Source organism: Chanodichthys erythropterus, chromosome 16 (genome assembly GCF_024489055.1).
Source record: "Chanodichthys erythropterus isolate Z2021 chromosome 16, ASM2448905v1, whole genome shotgun sequence".
Classification (NCBI taxonomy): Eukaryota; Metazoa; Chordata; class Actinopteri; order Cypriniformes; family Xenocyprididae; genus Chanodichthys; species Chanodichthys erythropterus.
In genome coordinates this window covers 5462540-5477001 of record NC_090236.1, presented here as the reverse complement: position 1 = coordinate 5477001, position 14462 = coordinate 5462540, and the positions used below count along the sequence as shown (strand labels likewise).

The 14462-nt window shown below is 37.1% G+C and overlaps 1 protein-coding gene across 4 annotated transcripts in view; it reads left to right on the top strand.

Annotated features, from left to right (window-relative positions):
- Positions 1 to 1060: 1060 nt before the first annotated feature.
- Positions 1061 to 14462, top strand: part of acsm3 (acyl-CoA synthetase medium chain family member 3) — a 14425-nt gene continuing 1023 nt past the window's right edge. The window contains exons 1-14 of one of the 4 annotated variants that reach the window (XR_010891911.1): positions 1061 to 1452; positions 2094 to 2304; positions 4428 to 4635; positions 4789 to 4932; positions 5474 to 5630; positions 7018 to 7097; positions 7406 to 7529; positions 7720 to 7800; positions 8471 to 8506; positions 9356 to 9457; positions 12614 to 12741; positions 12826 to 12925; positions 13137 to 13256; positions 13366 to 13525. Coding sequence is in view for 2 of the 4 variants with exons in the window: in XM_067362676.1 (XP_067218777.1) it covers positions 1225 to 1452; positions 2094 to 2304; positions 4428 to 4635; positions 4789 to 4932; positions 5474 to 5630; positions 7018 to 7097; positions 7406 to 7529; positions 7720 to 7800; positions 8471 to 8506; positions 9356 to 9457; positions 12614 to 12741; positions 12826 to 12925; positions 13137 to 13256; positions 13366 to 13458 (1812 nt within the window). In the remaining 2 variants the exon portion in view is untranslated. Of the gene's footprint in view, positions 1453 to 2093; positions 2305 to 4427; positions 4636 to 4788; positions 4933 to 5473; positions 5631 to 7017; positions 7098 to 7405; positions 7530 to 7719; positions 7801 to 8470; positions 8507 to 9355; positions 9458 to 12613; positions 12742 to 12825; positions 12926 to 13136; positions 13257 to 13365; positions 13694 to 14462 lie in introns of those variants that run through there. The other 3 variants (XM_067362677.1, XM_067362676.1, XR_010891912.1) reach the window with 3 other exon arrangements.

The following is a 14462-nucleotide window of genomic DNA, read 5'->3' as shown; positions in this document are numbered from 1 at the left end:
AATGGCTTTAGATGGAAAAATATATAATATTATTTATTTATATATACACACTAATTATTTTATATTTTATATATATATATAAACGCTTTGGTTGTGGTCGACTTATTTTCATGGGAGTCACATCTTTAGACTCCTGAATCCTTGCCGAATCCAATGATGCCAAACATGGTAGGTTTCGCCTTATGGTTTGTGCTACGCTGTGATTTAGTGCTTAAACTTTTGCAAATATCTTCGAAACCGTTAGTCCGATCGAGATGAAACCGCCATAGGAAACACTGAACCTAAGTTAGTTTACTAAATGTTAAAGCCCAAATATCTACATTTTGATTGGATTTTTTTTGCCACTTCCTAAGTCTTTTGTGGGTCATTTTTTATGCTCTTATATATAAGTGTCTTTAACTTCAAAACGAAATTAGATATTTTCACCAAAATTGGCACACATGTATGGGCCCCCTTTTTACGGACTACCCCCCCCCCCCCCCCCCCCCAAAAAAAAATGGTGGAGATCGGGCAATAGATGGCGCCATAACTGTCAAAAAAAAAAACGTTTTTCCTTACTGAATTGCCTGTTTTGGCTGTAAATGGTCTTTTCCATCTATGATCTAAGTGTTTACATGCTAGCTGAATAAAATATAATAACTTTTTATATGCTTAAAGGCTTTAAATGCTTGAAGTTATGTAATTACCTAAAATCCATAAATTAGCATGTACTGTCACATTTACATATGGTTAATCTTTGTTTTAAGGTGTTACAAGTGGGACTTTAGTTTTGTAGGCGGTCATGCTTATCCGAAGAGATTCAAGTACAGGTTTCTGCAGGACATTAATGATTGATGGGCGAGGCCATAAACAGAGGGGCGTTTTTGAGGGCGTTACCTGATTTGCCTACGTCAGAGTGTGGATAGGGTTTAGGGGTGGGGTCGGATGAAGGGGATATTTTTTATTGGATGATATATAAACGCCCACCAGTTTGAAAACACCCAGAGATTTAGTTTCTGTTCACGAAGCTAAACTATATCTGGACTGTTTTTATTGGATCTGTAGGTGCTACAGTGCTTCAATTTTTCTTCTGTTTCATTTTTAGAAGTTTACTGCAAGGAACGAGAACTTTTAAAGGGAACGAAAATTAGAAAATGGTCCGTGAAGTTTCAGCTGTGTGACTGTCGGAAAAGAAACGACCTCAAAGCGTTAGTTTTACAGCGTCGTGTCCCAACCAGGTTAATAATGAATTTATATCTGTTTCGCCAAACCCTGTTTAAACGCTGTCTGAAAAACGCCAACAAAAATGAAGTACATGAGCGAGGTTATTGGCTGCAAATGTGCAGATTCAAAACATCTGCACCAAAAAACTTCTGCGATTATGAGAGCATGAGACAGGCTTACAACATACAAGTTCCTCAGCAGTTTAATTTCGCCAAAGATGTGCTCGAGCAGTGGGAAACAAAAGAAAAGGTAATTTACGAAATGTATTAAGTTTTGCTTCTAATGTTGGTAATATGTTTGTCGCCTATTTTTACTTAAAGCTAGATAATATTTTGTAATTATTCGAAAAACGTATAACTTAGCAGATCAATAGATGTTGTAAATGTGGGAGAAAAAAATCAGGACATTGAAAATACTCGAAACTTCCTTTGTGTACAGTTTGGGTTTAACCAATGAGAGCACATGAAGGCTGTTCTCCGCCAATGGCGTGTTTTTGGAGAGATTTGGGGGGAACAGTGGGAATATGCGGGAGTGTTTGGAAACCAGTTTGTCATTTTGTAATTCCGTTATGCAGTACTTTTTGAATTTGCTTGTGCGTTATTACTAATTTACTAAAAAAATAATAATAATAAAAAAATAAATAAAACCAATTAATACCTCAACATGACAAAAATCATCAGGTCCATTACTAATAATTATTGATGCTGGTATGATCATTTTGCTATTTTGTTTGGTGACACTAGTGCAACAGAAACATTGAATGTACAATGTCTACTGATAGTTGATGTGGTGACTTAATGAAAAGTATTGTAAAGTAGTATCCAAATCTAATGTATTAAAATTTGGAACACTTGTGAGATTGTTTGATGTATTGTTGCTGTGTATTACAGAATGGACAGAGGTCGTCTCTTCCAGCTCTGTGGTGGGTGAATGACAGCGGAGAAGAGGTCAAATGGAGTTTTGAGGAGTTGGGCTTCCACTCCAGAAAACTTGCAAATGTACTGCACCAGGTGTGCGGTTTGGAAAGAGGGGACCGTGTGTTCCTCCTTTTACCCCGAGTCCCTGAGTGGTGGCTGGTTAATGTAGCATGTCTCAGAACAGGTAGTCTTACAGTCCTGCTGAAATAGATTTGTTGGGCATTTGCTGAGAGAGATTTCTATTGTTCTTTCACCCTTGTTCTATTTCTAATTGGTTCACTCTTGGGGTTAAACTTTAATCTAGTTTTATTGCTTAACGCTGCTGGGGAAATATGCTAGTTTGGACCAGCTTAAAGGGTTTAACCCAAAAATTAAAATTCTGTCATTTATTACTCACCCTCATGCCGTTCCACACTCGTAAGACCTTTAATCTTCGTAACACAAATTAAAATATTTTTCTTGAAATCCGATGACTCGGTGAGGCTGCATAGCCAGCGATGACATTTCCTCTCTCAAGCTCCATAAAGGTACTAAAAACACATTTAAATCAGTTCATGTGAGTACAGTGGTTCAATATTAATATTATAAAGTGACAAGAATATTTTTGGTACGCCAAAAAAAAAACAAAATAATGACTTATTTAGTGATGGCCGATTTCAAAACAATGCTTCAGGAAGCTTCGGAGCACAAATGAATCAGCGTATTGAATCATTAATTCGGATCGCATGTGAAAAAGTTATTTAGTTTTTTTGGGGGGCACCAAAAATATTCTCGTCGCTTTATTAACTTAGTATTGAACCACTGTACTCACATGAACTGATTTAAATATGTTTTTAGTACCTTTATGGATCTTGAGAGAAGAAATGTCATTGCTGGCTATGGAGGCCTCACTGAGCCATCTGATTTCAACTGAAATATCTTAATTTGTGTTACGAAGATTAATGAAGGTCTTACGGGTGTGGAACGGCATGAAGGTGAGTAATAAATGACAGAATTTTCATTTTTGGGTGAAGGGACCCTTTAAAGTTGAAGTGTCATTTTACAATGTTAAACTTTCATTAAAGGATAAGCTGAAAGTTATTATGGCAGATATTGTAGTTATAATTCAACACTATTTTGCCTAAATAAATTAAAAACAAAACATTAAAAACTAAACATTTTTTTAATGCTGAATTTAAATTTAGGAATCACAATATTGTAATATAGGGTTAAATCAGGATAACTGGAAAAAATTTCCCTAGCCATCTCAATGGCAAAAAGTGTCCCAATTTACATACCTACAGTATGCAGTGTACTACTTAAAGGTGCCCTAGAACTTCTTTTTAAAAGATGTAATATAAGTCTAAGGTGTCCCCTGTATGTGTCTGTGAAGTTTCAGCTCAAAATACCCCATAGATCTTTTTAAATTAATTTTTTAATTAATTGCCTATTTTGGGGCATCATTAACTATGGAACGATATATAGGTTGCGGCCCCTTTAATTCTCGTGCTCCCCCACCCCCGGTGCTCTCGCTTGCCTTGAACAGCATAAACACAGTTCACACAACTAATATAACCCTCAAAATGGATCTTTACAAGATGTTCGTCATGCATGCTGCGTGCATACATCGGATCATGTAAGTGTAGTATTTATTTGGATGTTTACATTTGATTCTGAATGAGTTTGAGGCTGTGCTCCGTGGCTAAAGCTAACATTACACACTGTTGGAGAGATTTATAAAGAATGAAGTTGTGTTTATGAATTATACAGACTGCAAGTGTTTAAAAATGAAAATAGTGACGGCTCTTGTCTCTGTGAATACAGTAAGAAATGATGGTAACTTTAACCACAGTTAACAGTACATTAGCAACATGCTAACGAAACATTTAGAAAGACAATTCACAAATATCACTAAAAATCTCATGTAATCATGGATCATGTCAGTTATTATTGCTCCATCTGCCATTTTTTGCTATTGTTCTTGCTTGCTTACCTAGTCTGATGATTCTGCTGTGCTGCTCCAGACGTTAATACTGGCTGCCCTTGTGTAATGCCTCGATCATGGGCTGGCATATGCAAATATTGGGGGTGTACATCCCGACTGTTACATTACAGTCAGTGTTATGTTGAGATTCGCCTGTTCTTCAGAGGTCTTTAAACAAATGAGATTTATATAAGGAGGAGGAAACAATGGAGTTTGAAACTCTTTTCCATGTACTGAACTCTTGTTATTCAACTATGCCATGGTAAATTCAATTTTTAACCCTGGGAATTCACTATTTGTGAGTGCTTTTCAATTTTTCATTGTTACCCCATTTCCTCACACAGGTACGGTTCTGATCCCCGGCACCTCTCAGCTCACGGCTCGAGATATCCGCCACCGGCTGCAGTCGTCTGGGGCCAAGTGTGTAATCACAGATGAAACTTTGGCTCCACTGTTGGACACAGTAGCCTCAGAATGCCCTTCCATCTCCACCAAGCTTCTGCTGTCCCACAGGGCCATGCACGGCTGGGGCAACTTGACAGAACTCATGGGGTCAGTGAAGAACAAGGGAGGGACGTACATGTACAAGGGGAACCTTTATTTAGTGAAGAAATGACTGAGTGCACACCTTAAATATATGTAAAAAAAATAAATGAAAAAAAATTGGTGAGAAAATTAAGATCTGATGTTGTGTTTGTGTTGTAGAAGTGTGTCAGATGATCATGTTTGCATGGGCACCAGGAGTGAGGAAGCCATGACTATCTTCTTCACTAGTGGAACAACTGGCTCCCCAAAAATGACCCAACATAGCCACTGTAGTTATGGTCTGGGGCTCACTGTGAATGGCAGGTTTGTGACATCATTCTGAGGTTCATGACATTATTTATATATATATATATATATATGTGCTATTGTTCAAAAGTTTGGGGTCAGTAAGATTTATTTGTTTTGAAAGAAAATACTTTTATTCAGCAATAAATTGTTTAAAAATGACATTTAAAGACATTTATAATGTTACAAAAGGTTTGTTTAAAAAAAAAAGATGTTATTTTGAACTTTGTTCACTAAAGAATTTTGAAAAAAATGTATCACTGTTTTCACAAAAATATTAAACAGCACAACTGTTTTCAACATGTATACTATTAATAGTTGTTAATTGAGCATCAAAACAGCATATTAGAATGATTTCTGAAGGATCATGTGACACTGAAAACTGGAGTAATGATGCTGTAAATTCAGCTTTGCCAACACAGGAATAAATTACATTTTAAAAATATTTATTCCTTTGCCAACACATGAATAAATTACATTTTAAAAAATCTTACCAACCCTAAACTTTTGAAATGTAGTGTATAACATAAAATGTCTATAAATTGTGTGAATTCTTAAGGTACTGGCTGGATCTGACGGAGCAGGATGTTTTTTGGAACACATCGGATACGGGTTGGGCCAAGTCGGCGTGGAGCAGCGTGTTTGCTCCATGGATCCAGGGAGCGTGTGTGTTTGTTCACCACATGCCGCGCTTTGATACAAATACAGTTCTCAAGGTACAGGAAGTTTTCAGCATCATTACTCCAGTCTTCAGTGTCACATGATCCTTCAGAAATCATTCTAATATGATGATTTGATGCTCAAGAAACATGTATTATTATTATCAATATTGAAAACAGTTGTGCTGCTTAATATTTGTGTGGAAACTGAGATTCAGTTTTTTTCAGCATTCTTTGATTAAAGGTGCCCTAGAACGCTTTTTCACAAGATGTAATATAAGTCTAAGGTGTCCCCTGAATGTTTCTGTGAAGTTTCAGCTCAAAATACCCCATAGATTTTTTAAATTCTTTTTTTTAACAGCCTATTTTGGGGCATCATTATAAATGCGCAAATTTAGGATGCTTCCCCTTTAAATCCTCGCGTCCCCGCCCCCAAGCTCGCGACTCTATAATACATTGCATAAACAAAGTTCACACAGCTAATATAACCCTAAAAATGGATCTTTACAAAGTGTTCGTCATGCATACTGCATGCATCAGATCATAATATTTATTTGGATGTTTACATTTGATTCTGAATGTTTGATAGTGCTCCGTGGCTAAAGCTAACATTACACACTGTTGGAGAGATTTATAAAGAATGAAGTTGTGTTTATGAATTAGACAGACTGCAAGTGTTTAAAAATGAAAATAACGACGGCTCTTGTCTCCATGAATACAGTAATAAACGATGGTAACTTTAACCACATTTAACAGTACATTAGCAACATGCTAACGAAACATTCAGAAAGACAATTTACAAATATCACTAAAAATATCATGTAATCATGGATCATGTCAGTTATTATTGCTCCATCTGCCATTTTTGCTGTTGTCCTTGCTTGCCTAGTCTGATGATTTAGCTGTGCAGATCCAGACGTTAATACTGGCTGCCCTTGTCTAATGCCTTGAACATGGGCTGGCATATGCAAATATTGGGGGCGTACATATTAATGATCCTGACTGTTACGTAACAGTCAGTGTTATGTTGAGATTCGCCTGTTCTTCGGAGGTCTTTTAAACAAATGAGATTTATATAAGAAGGAGGAAACAATGGAGTTTGAGACTCACTGTATGTCATTTCCATGTACTGAACTCTTGTTATTCAACTATGCCATGGTAAATTCAATTTTCAATTCTATGGCAGCTTTAATAAAAAGTTCAAAAGAACAGCATTTATTTGAAATCTTTTGTAGTACTATAAATCTCTTTACTGTGACTTTTGATCAATTTAATGCATCCTTGCTGAATAAAAGTGTTAATTTCTTAAAAAACATCTTACTGAACCCAAACCTTTGAACGGTAGTGAATGTTTAACAAGATTGCTTTTTTCTTTTTTTTTTTACTAGCATTCATTCAACAGAACAGAAGCCTTCTGGTAACAATCATGTTTTTCTTCTGACAGACTTTGAGCAGCTATCCAATCACCACATTCTGCACGGCACCAACAGCCTACCGAATGCTCGTACAGGATGACATATCCAGGTACTGACTGTAACTGCGTACTGTGATGTATTTGAATTCAAATGGATTCTCTTTTAGCTCTAATGTTTATCTCTAAGATATTTATATGCTTCATTTGTTGATTTTATGATTATCGGTTTATATATTTATTGTCTGCAAAAGTTTCTTTTTAGTGGCATGTAAGTTGCAACATTTTTAACTGAATTGGCTATTAAATGACTGAGAAGCTTAACCTGGACTGGACTGGAAATGTAACGATCACAACAGAATCCAGATGAATTTGTTTGGTCCAGGTGTAATCCTCATCTTTTTCCTGTGGTTTCTGACAGATATTATTTCCAGGCTCTTGAGCACTGTCTGTGTGCAGGAGAGCCCATTAACCCAGAGGTGATGTGGAAATGGAAAGAGCTCACTGGACTGGACATCTATGAAGGATACGGACAGACTGAGACTGTAAATCTTGGATCAGTTTGTGAAGAATCAATATAGACAGGACTGAAAATGGGTTCTAAAGTAGCATCTGTTTTCATTCATATTATATATTCATAGATTCATGAACAAAATCCTTCATGATGAACAAAAGGAGAATAAGTTTAAGCTTCGCCTTGTCTGCAACTCATTCCTCTTTTTTCATTCCACCCAGGTTTTAATAGCGGGCACATTCAAAGGCATGAAGATTAAACCAGGATCTTTTGGAAAGGCATCACCAGGATATGATGTTCAGGTGCAGTAACAGCCTGTCCAGGGTTTAAACAGGGTGTAATAGTAGTTTAGTGTTATACTTACTGGCTTAAAGCTGCTACAGAGGATCTTTTAGTCGACTGAGAATCCAAAGACTGTTAGCGAGTGTTTACCACCGGCATTCGCTGTGTCGTGTTAGTGGAATCATTATGTCGGACTCACCGCAGGTAACTCATAATCTGCAGTTGTTACTCCTGTCTCCTGACAAAAACACTGCATGTGGTGCCTATAGAGTGTGGAAAGTTACTGGAGCGTGCAGCCGCACACGTCTCTCACAAGGAACGTCATGGCAGTGATTGACAAGCCAGAGGGCCAATCGTTTACGCGATGATCACTGATGGCTGCTGTTTTTAAGGCCCTACCTCGTGCACAGATGATGTATATTAATATTATTCCTTTCAGTGCACCTAATAATTAGTCTTTTATCAGTTAGTAAAGACAGTTTCAAGTAATGTTGCAAAAATGTATAAAACAAAACATCCTCTTTAGCACCTTTAATATTAAATTTACTGTGAAATCAAAATTCTTGTTTTTTTTTTAAATGGAATATTACAGTATTTATTATAAATGATTTATACATGCACATCATTATTATTTTAAATTCATGTGCTCTCTTAATCTTTAATCGAAAAAACTTCCCATTCCGCTTGCAGCGACAGCTCTTCTATTCTCTGATGATGTGTTTACTGGTGAGAGGGCGGGACAACCTGTCACTCACATGACATCACAGCAACAGCAAACCACAATGATCCAACTATCCATTCAGTTCCTCATGGACAAAATTAAGTCCCGCCCTACATTTTTTCTTGTTTGAGAAGCTGTTTCACTCCAATATACATCAAAATAAGGAAGAAAAGACTATCGCCACTTCCGTTTCATGTTGGCTATTAAGTGGACTATTGTGGTTTTTTTTTTTTTTTTTTTTACTTTTTTTACTTTCTTTAGTGTGTAATGTTGCTGTTTTGAGCATGAAAAGGGTCTGCAAAGTTACAAAGTCACTCCAAAGGGAGTTATTCTCTATAATGGTAAGCACTGTTTCTGAACTCTCTGAAACGCCTTGATTGTAGTCTTGAGATTTCTTCTGGGAACATTCACGTCAGCATATTCCTCATTTAATTAATTCCCTCCCAGGGCATATGAAAAAAAAAGTGGACGAGGCCTGGTTGAGTTGCATTTATAGTGTGTTGAAACTCGCAGTTATAGCAAGGGTGTGATATTTCCAAAACACTCTAGAAGCAGTTGACCAATCACAACACACTGGTCCAGCCAACCAATCAGAGAACATTATGTTTTTAGGAAGGAGGGGCTTAATAGAGACCATCTGGACTAAATAGAGCTTTACTGAAGGACTAGGAAGAGAAGTGCTGAAGCAATGTCAAATATGTGGGCGGAAAAAAAAGTTTTTTGAAAAACCAAACATTCTTGTAGACCCCAAAACCAAAATCAAGACTTTAAAAAGGCATAATAGGTTCCCTTTAATAATAACTGTAATATTTGCACTGAAATATGATCTAAGTTCTGAACTGTTTTGGTTTAAGGTGGTAGATGAAGACGGTTCTGTTGTGCCACAAGGACAAGAGGGAAACCTCGGCATCAGAGTGAAACCAGACAGACCCTTCTCTCTTTTTACAGAGTATACGGTACATTTACCTTTTCTCATATTATTAGGCTCTGTACTAATAATAAAGCTGTTAAAGGCAGGGTAGGTAAAAAATGTATAAAAAAACTTTTTTTCAAAATTTGTTTAAACTTTATTTATATATCAATACATAATTAAAATGTAAGTACTCTGAAAAATAAAGTATAAAAATCGAGTGTCTGTAGACCTCTCACGACTATTTTTAAAGACAGCTCATTACAAAGCCACGCCCCCAAAACGCATGAACATCAGCATGTAGTGACATCATGTCAGAATCACATGTAATAAAAATAACTTTATAATTATGAAGATAAACAAACAAGATGTATTTTAGTACTCACTATCAAGCTAGCATATTGATATTGGTAAAGTTTAAAATATATATTTTTTGATTCGCTAACGAGCTAGTTATCTATAAGGCAAAGCTAAAAACAGGTTGCATGATACACGTTTTTCCATTACCATCATTTACACTGTGATGAAGATGAATTTCGTGTAAGATTCATAACATATACGTTGTTCTACAGATAAACAGAGTAACATACACTCAAATATCAACTCACAACTGCATTGCAGACACAAAATAATAACACACACATACAACAAAGTGTGTACGACACACACAGATACAAGATAAAGACATCAGTAAACATAGGTAGAGAATATAAAAACAAAACAAAGGCGAAAAAAAAAACAGCTAAACTTACAGGTGAACATGGTAAAAGAGTTAGACAGAGGGTAAATATAGTTCTAAGAAAAGTTCCTAGATGCGGAGTAACGTTAGGCCTACTATCTGTTAAACATGTATTTAGTTATCTAAAGCAAAATTATGCCCAATTCAACACTATAGCTATCATCTTGAGCTAGGCCTATAGATTATTTATCGTCTCTACTACGGCTCGCTAAGTAATGTTATGTTAGCTATATTACGCAGCTACGTGTGCTAATGACACATGCTTCATGAACAAATAAACAAAAAAATATGTATGATCAAAATACAAAAAGAAAGATTTACCTGTCCAGCAGAAATAAAGCCATCAAGGAGTCACTTTTCAGCCCCTTGAGTTCCCTCAGTTGAGAGGGAGTAAAATCTTTGCGTGGCAGGGGGAGCTGCCACTGGACCTGCCCCGGTTATGCGCGCCTGCCTCGGGACCTGCCACGGTTATGCGCGCCTGCCTCGGGACCTTCCGTGGTTATATGCGCCTGCCTCGGGACCTGCCACTTTTATATGATGCATATATGATAAATGCAGATTGATGCGTGCGTGCAAACTGTGCACAATCCTGCTCTCAGTTCTCGCCATCGCTGGAAAGCCACGCCGATACCCAGCAAACACAAACGTTCCCCTAACGTTCCCATATGGTTCCCGTTTGGTTATTTTTTTGGGGAACCAAATAAGAACGTTCTGGGAACGTTCTCTATTGGTTCTTTTTTTGCTACCTAATGAGAACGTTCTGGGAACGTTCCCTGCAGGTTATTTTTGGGATTTATTTTTATAACCTAAAGAGAACGTTCTGGGAACGTTCCCTGCAGGTTATTTTTGGTTCTTTTTTGGCAACCTAAAGAGAACCTTCCCAGAACGTTCCCTGCAGGTTACTTTTTGGTTCTTTTTTTTGTAACCTAAAGAGAACCTTCCCAGAACGTTCCCTGCAGGTTATTTTTTGTTCTTTTTTGCAACCTAAAGAGAACCTTCCCAGAACGTTCCCTGCAGGTTATTTTTATTTTTAGATTTCATTAACCAAACTATTGCAGAAGTGTTATCTTTTTTACTGCGCGCCTCTGATCACGCGCTTCTCCAGCACGCGCTTCTGTCTTCCACAGAGAGACGCGCACTCGCGTAATTTAAAAATTAACGGTCATTTCATTTTACTGACTGGCTATAACATTTGTTTATCGATCTCTTTATTCAATATTTTTTTATAATTAATATATGTACAAGTGTAAATAGTGTGATTTCAGAGACATTTGACACGTAATTGAAGACAACATGATGTTAACCGAGAAGTTTTTGTTAACCGACCAAAAGAGAGCACCCGCTAATTCAGTGGTAAGAAATTAATGTAATGTTATCCCAGTTAAAGTCACATAGCCTAATTGTTATTAATTTTTTAATGTCTGTGAATAAAATTTATATTTTAAAAACCCCATATTGTGTTGAAGTCATTGTTTGTCCCTTAAGAAACGTAAAATCTGCTATTGGTACAGTCAGTGATACAATTCACAAAATCTTACATATTAATGCATAAATTCAATCTTATTTAATCATCCATAAGGTTCATGTGCTCGGATTATTTATAATATATTTCTATTGATTAAATAAATGTTCAAAACAAGACAAGGTCTGTAGTATTGACGTCCATTCATCCGATCTTCCGTGACGCTTATATCATATGGGACGCGGAGCGACAACGAGCCTACAACAGTAAATTATATCGGAGTAAAAAGAGGTTAGGGGAACGTTCTGAGAACGTTCTGGGAAGGTTAGGGGAACGTTCTCCAAACCAACAGGGAACGTTCTATTTACGTAAAGAAAACTTTCCTGGCTAACCAACAGAGAACGTTAGAATGCATGTTCTGGGAACGTTCCCAGAACGTTCTGGGAACTAGAAACTAACGTTCCCAGAACGTTCTGGGAACCAAAAATTGTTAGCTGGGTATTAACTCGCGTTTTATTTCTTTGTTTATCCAAAGACGTTTTGTTCATTGCCTTTTCGTGTACTGTTACTGTCTTCCTTTTTTTGCCTGGTTTGCCTTCACTAACTGCATAGGCCGGTACTGTGAATTTTGCTTGCTGTTTCTCTGCCCTTGTTTTGGTATTCCTAGGATCGCGTGCATCTTGAATTCCCCAAATCAAACGTGCGCGCGCGCAAGCGGGCAGGTCATGTGTGGCAAAAGGGTGGTTGCCATGGTTGCGAGAGAGTGACAGTCACCTAAGCCAATCCTATGTTTCGTCCCGGATGGAAATAATGAGCTGTGTTTAATACAGATTAAACGGTCTAGAGTCACTCGATTTTTATACTCTTTTTATCAGAGTTCTTACATTTTAATTATGCATGGATATATATAGAAAGTTTAAACAAATTTGGAACAAAATTTTTTGCCTACCCTGCCTTTAAGCTAGAATAATTGAACATATTGATCTAAATTCATCCTGTAGGGGGAGCCGGAGCGCACAGCAGAATGTTTCCGTGGTGATTTCTACCTGACAGGAGATAGGGGAATGATGGACGAAGAAGATTACCTGTGGTTCATTGGCAGAGCTGATGATGTCATCCTGTCCGCAGGGTACGGAATTCTGCTTTGAGCATGATGATAATGTCCGATTTTTTTCATCTGACTTCTCCTATTGAGTGTGTGTGTGTGTTTTAGGTACCGCATTGGTCCATTTGAGGTGGAAAATGCTTTGATAGAGCATCCAGCTGTAGCAGAATCTGCTGTGGTCAGCAGCCCTGATCCAGTTCGAGGAGAGGTAGTGCAATGCATTCTGGGATTGCAGTGTGACCTTAGAATTGGGCAAAATGACCTAACTTAGAAAGCAGCTCTATGCCTTAAAATGGTGTCTAATAAGTAGGCAGCTCAAGAGATCTTGTATTTATTTTATGTAAAAGTGTAACCATAATTATTACACACAAAATATTTACATTTGATTTGTTTTTAAATTGTGCTGCTTCATGTTTCAGGTGGTGAAGGCTTTTGTAGTGCTGACAGCAAATTTTAAATTTAGAGACCATAAGGAACTGATCCAGGAACTGCAAACACATGTGAAGACTGTCACGGCTCCTTATAAATATCCACGCAAGGTAACTTACAAATAGAGTTCAGTGTTTACTCATTTAATCCTTTCAATTCAGTCAATTTTAAAGGAATATTTTTTCCAACTTTAAAATATATAAATTCTTTTTTTGTCAGGTTGAGTTTGTGGATCATCTGCCCAAGACAGTAAGCGGTAAAATAAGGCGAGTGGAGTTAAGAAAGAAGGAATGGGGACAGAAAACAAGCTGAAACTGGAAACGAGAAAACAAGTTTCTGTTGAAATCACATTCCATCTCTTTATATGCAACATTCACAGGTGTTTTTTCACTTTAAAGCACCGCAGCAGACTGATAAATTGATCTACAAACTTGTAGTCCCTCAGCTCGCCTGCAGGTGGCAGCATTTCATTACAATGAAGTTGCAGAACTCATTTCCATCATTATACATTTGAATACGTTTTAATGATTCTACCTCGTTTAATCATCATGTTTAAAGGGTTAGTTCACACCAAAATGAAAATTCTATTATTAATTACTCACCCTCATGTCGTTCCACACCCGTAAGACTTTTGTTTATCTTCAGAACACAAATTAAGATATTTTTGATGAAATCTGAGTGTTCTGTACCTCCATAGACAGCTACGCAAGTGACACTTTGACGCTTCAAAAAGTTCACAAAGTAATCGTGATAGTATTTCATATGAATTGACCCTTTGCAAAGAGTCCACCAAGGTTAATCTTCTAACTCCTGACTGTTTTCAACTGGCGTTATGATTGGTTAGATCGCCTGTCAATCAAACTCCTGGCGAATGGTCAATTGAGTGGTTTAGTCCAAATATTTTGAAGAGACACGATCACTTTATATGATGAACAGATTTAATTTAGGTTTTTGTTCAGATATAAACATTGATCAGAGAACAAACGGAAGCTCAACTGAACCTGCTTGACGCGCGAGAACAAAACACTTCCAGAAGCTCAAACTGCTGCGAGAATGAACCTCGTTAGTTCTCGCACATCAAGGGAACATGCTTGGGCTTCTGTTTACATACCTGATGTGTGAGGTGATGAATGTTTATATGTGAATAAAAGCCTAAATTCAATCTGTTCATCATATAAAGCGATCAAGTTTTTTTCAGAAAATTCGGACTAAACCGCTCAATTCATATGGATTAGTTTTACGATCTCTTTACGAACTTTTTGGAGCATCAAAGTGTCAGTTGCATAGCAAATCTCTCAGATTTCATCAAAAATATC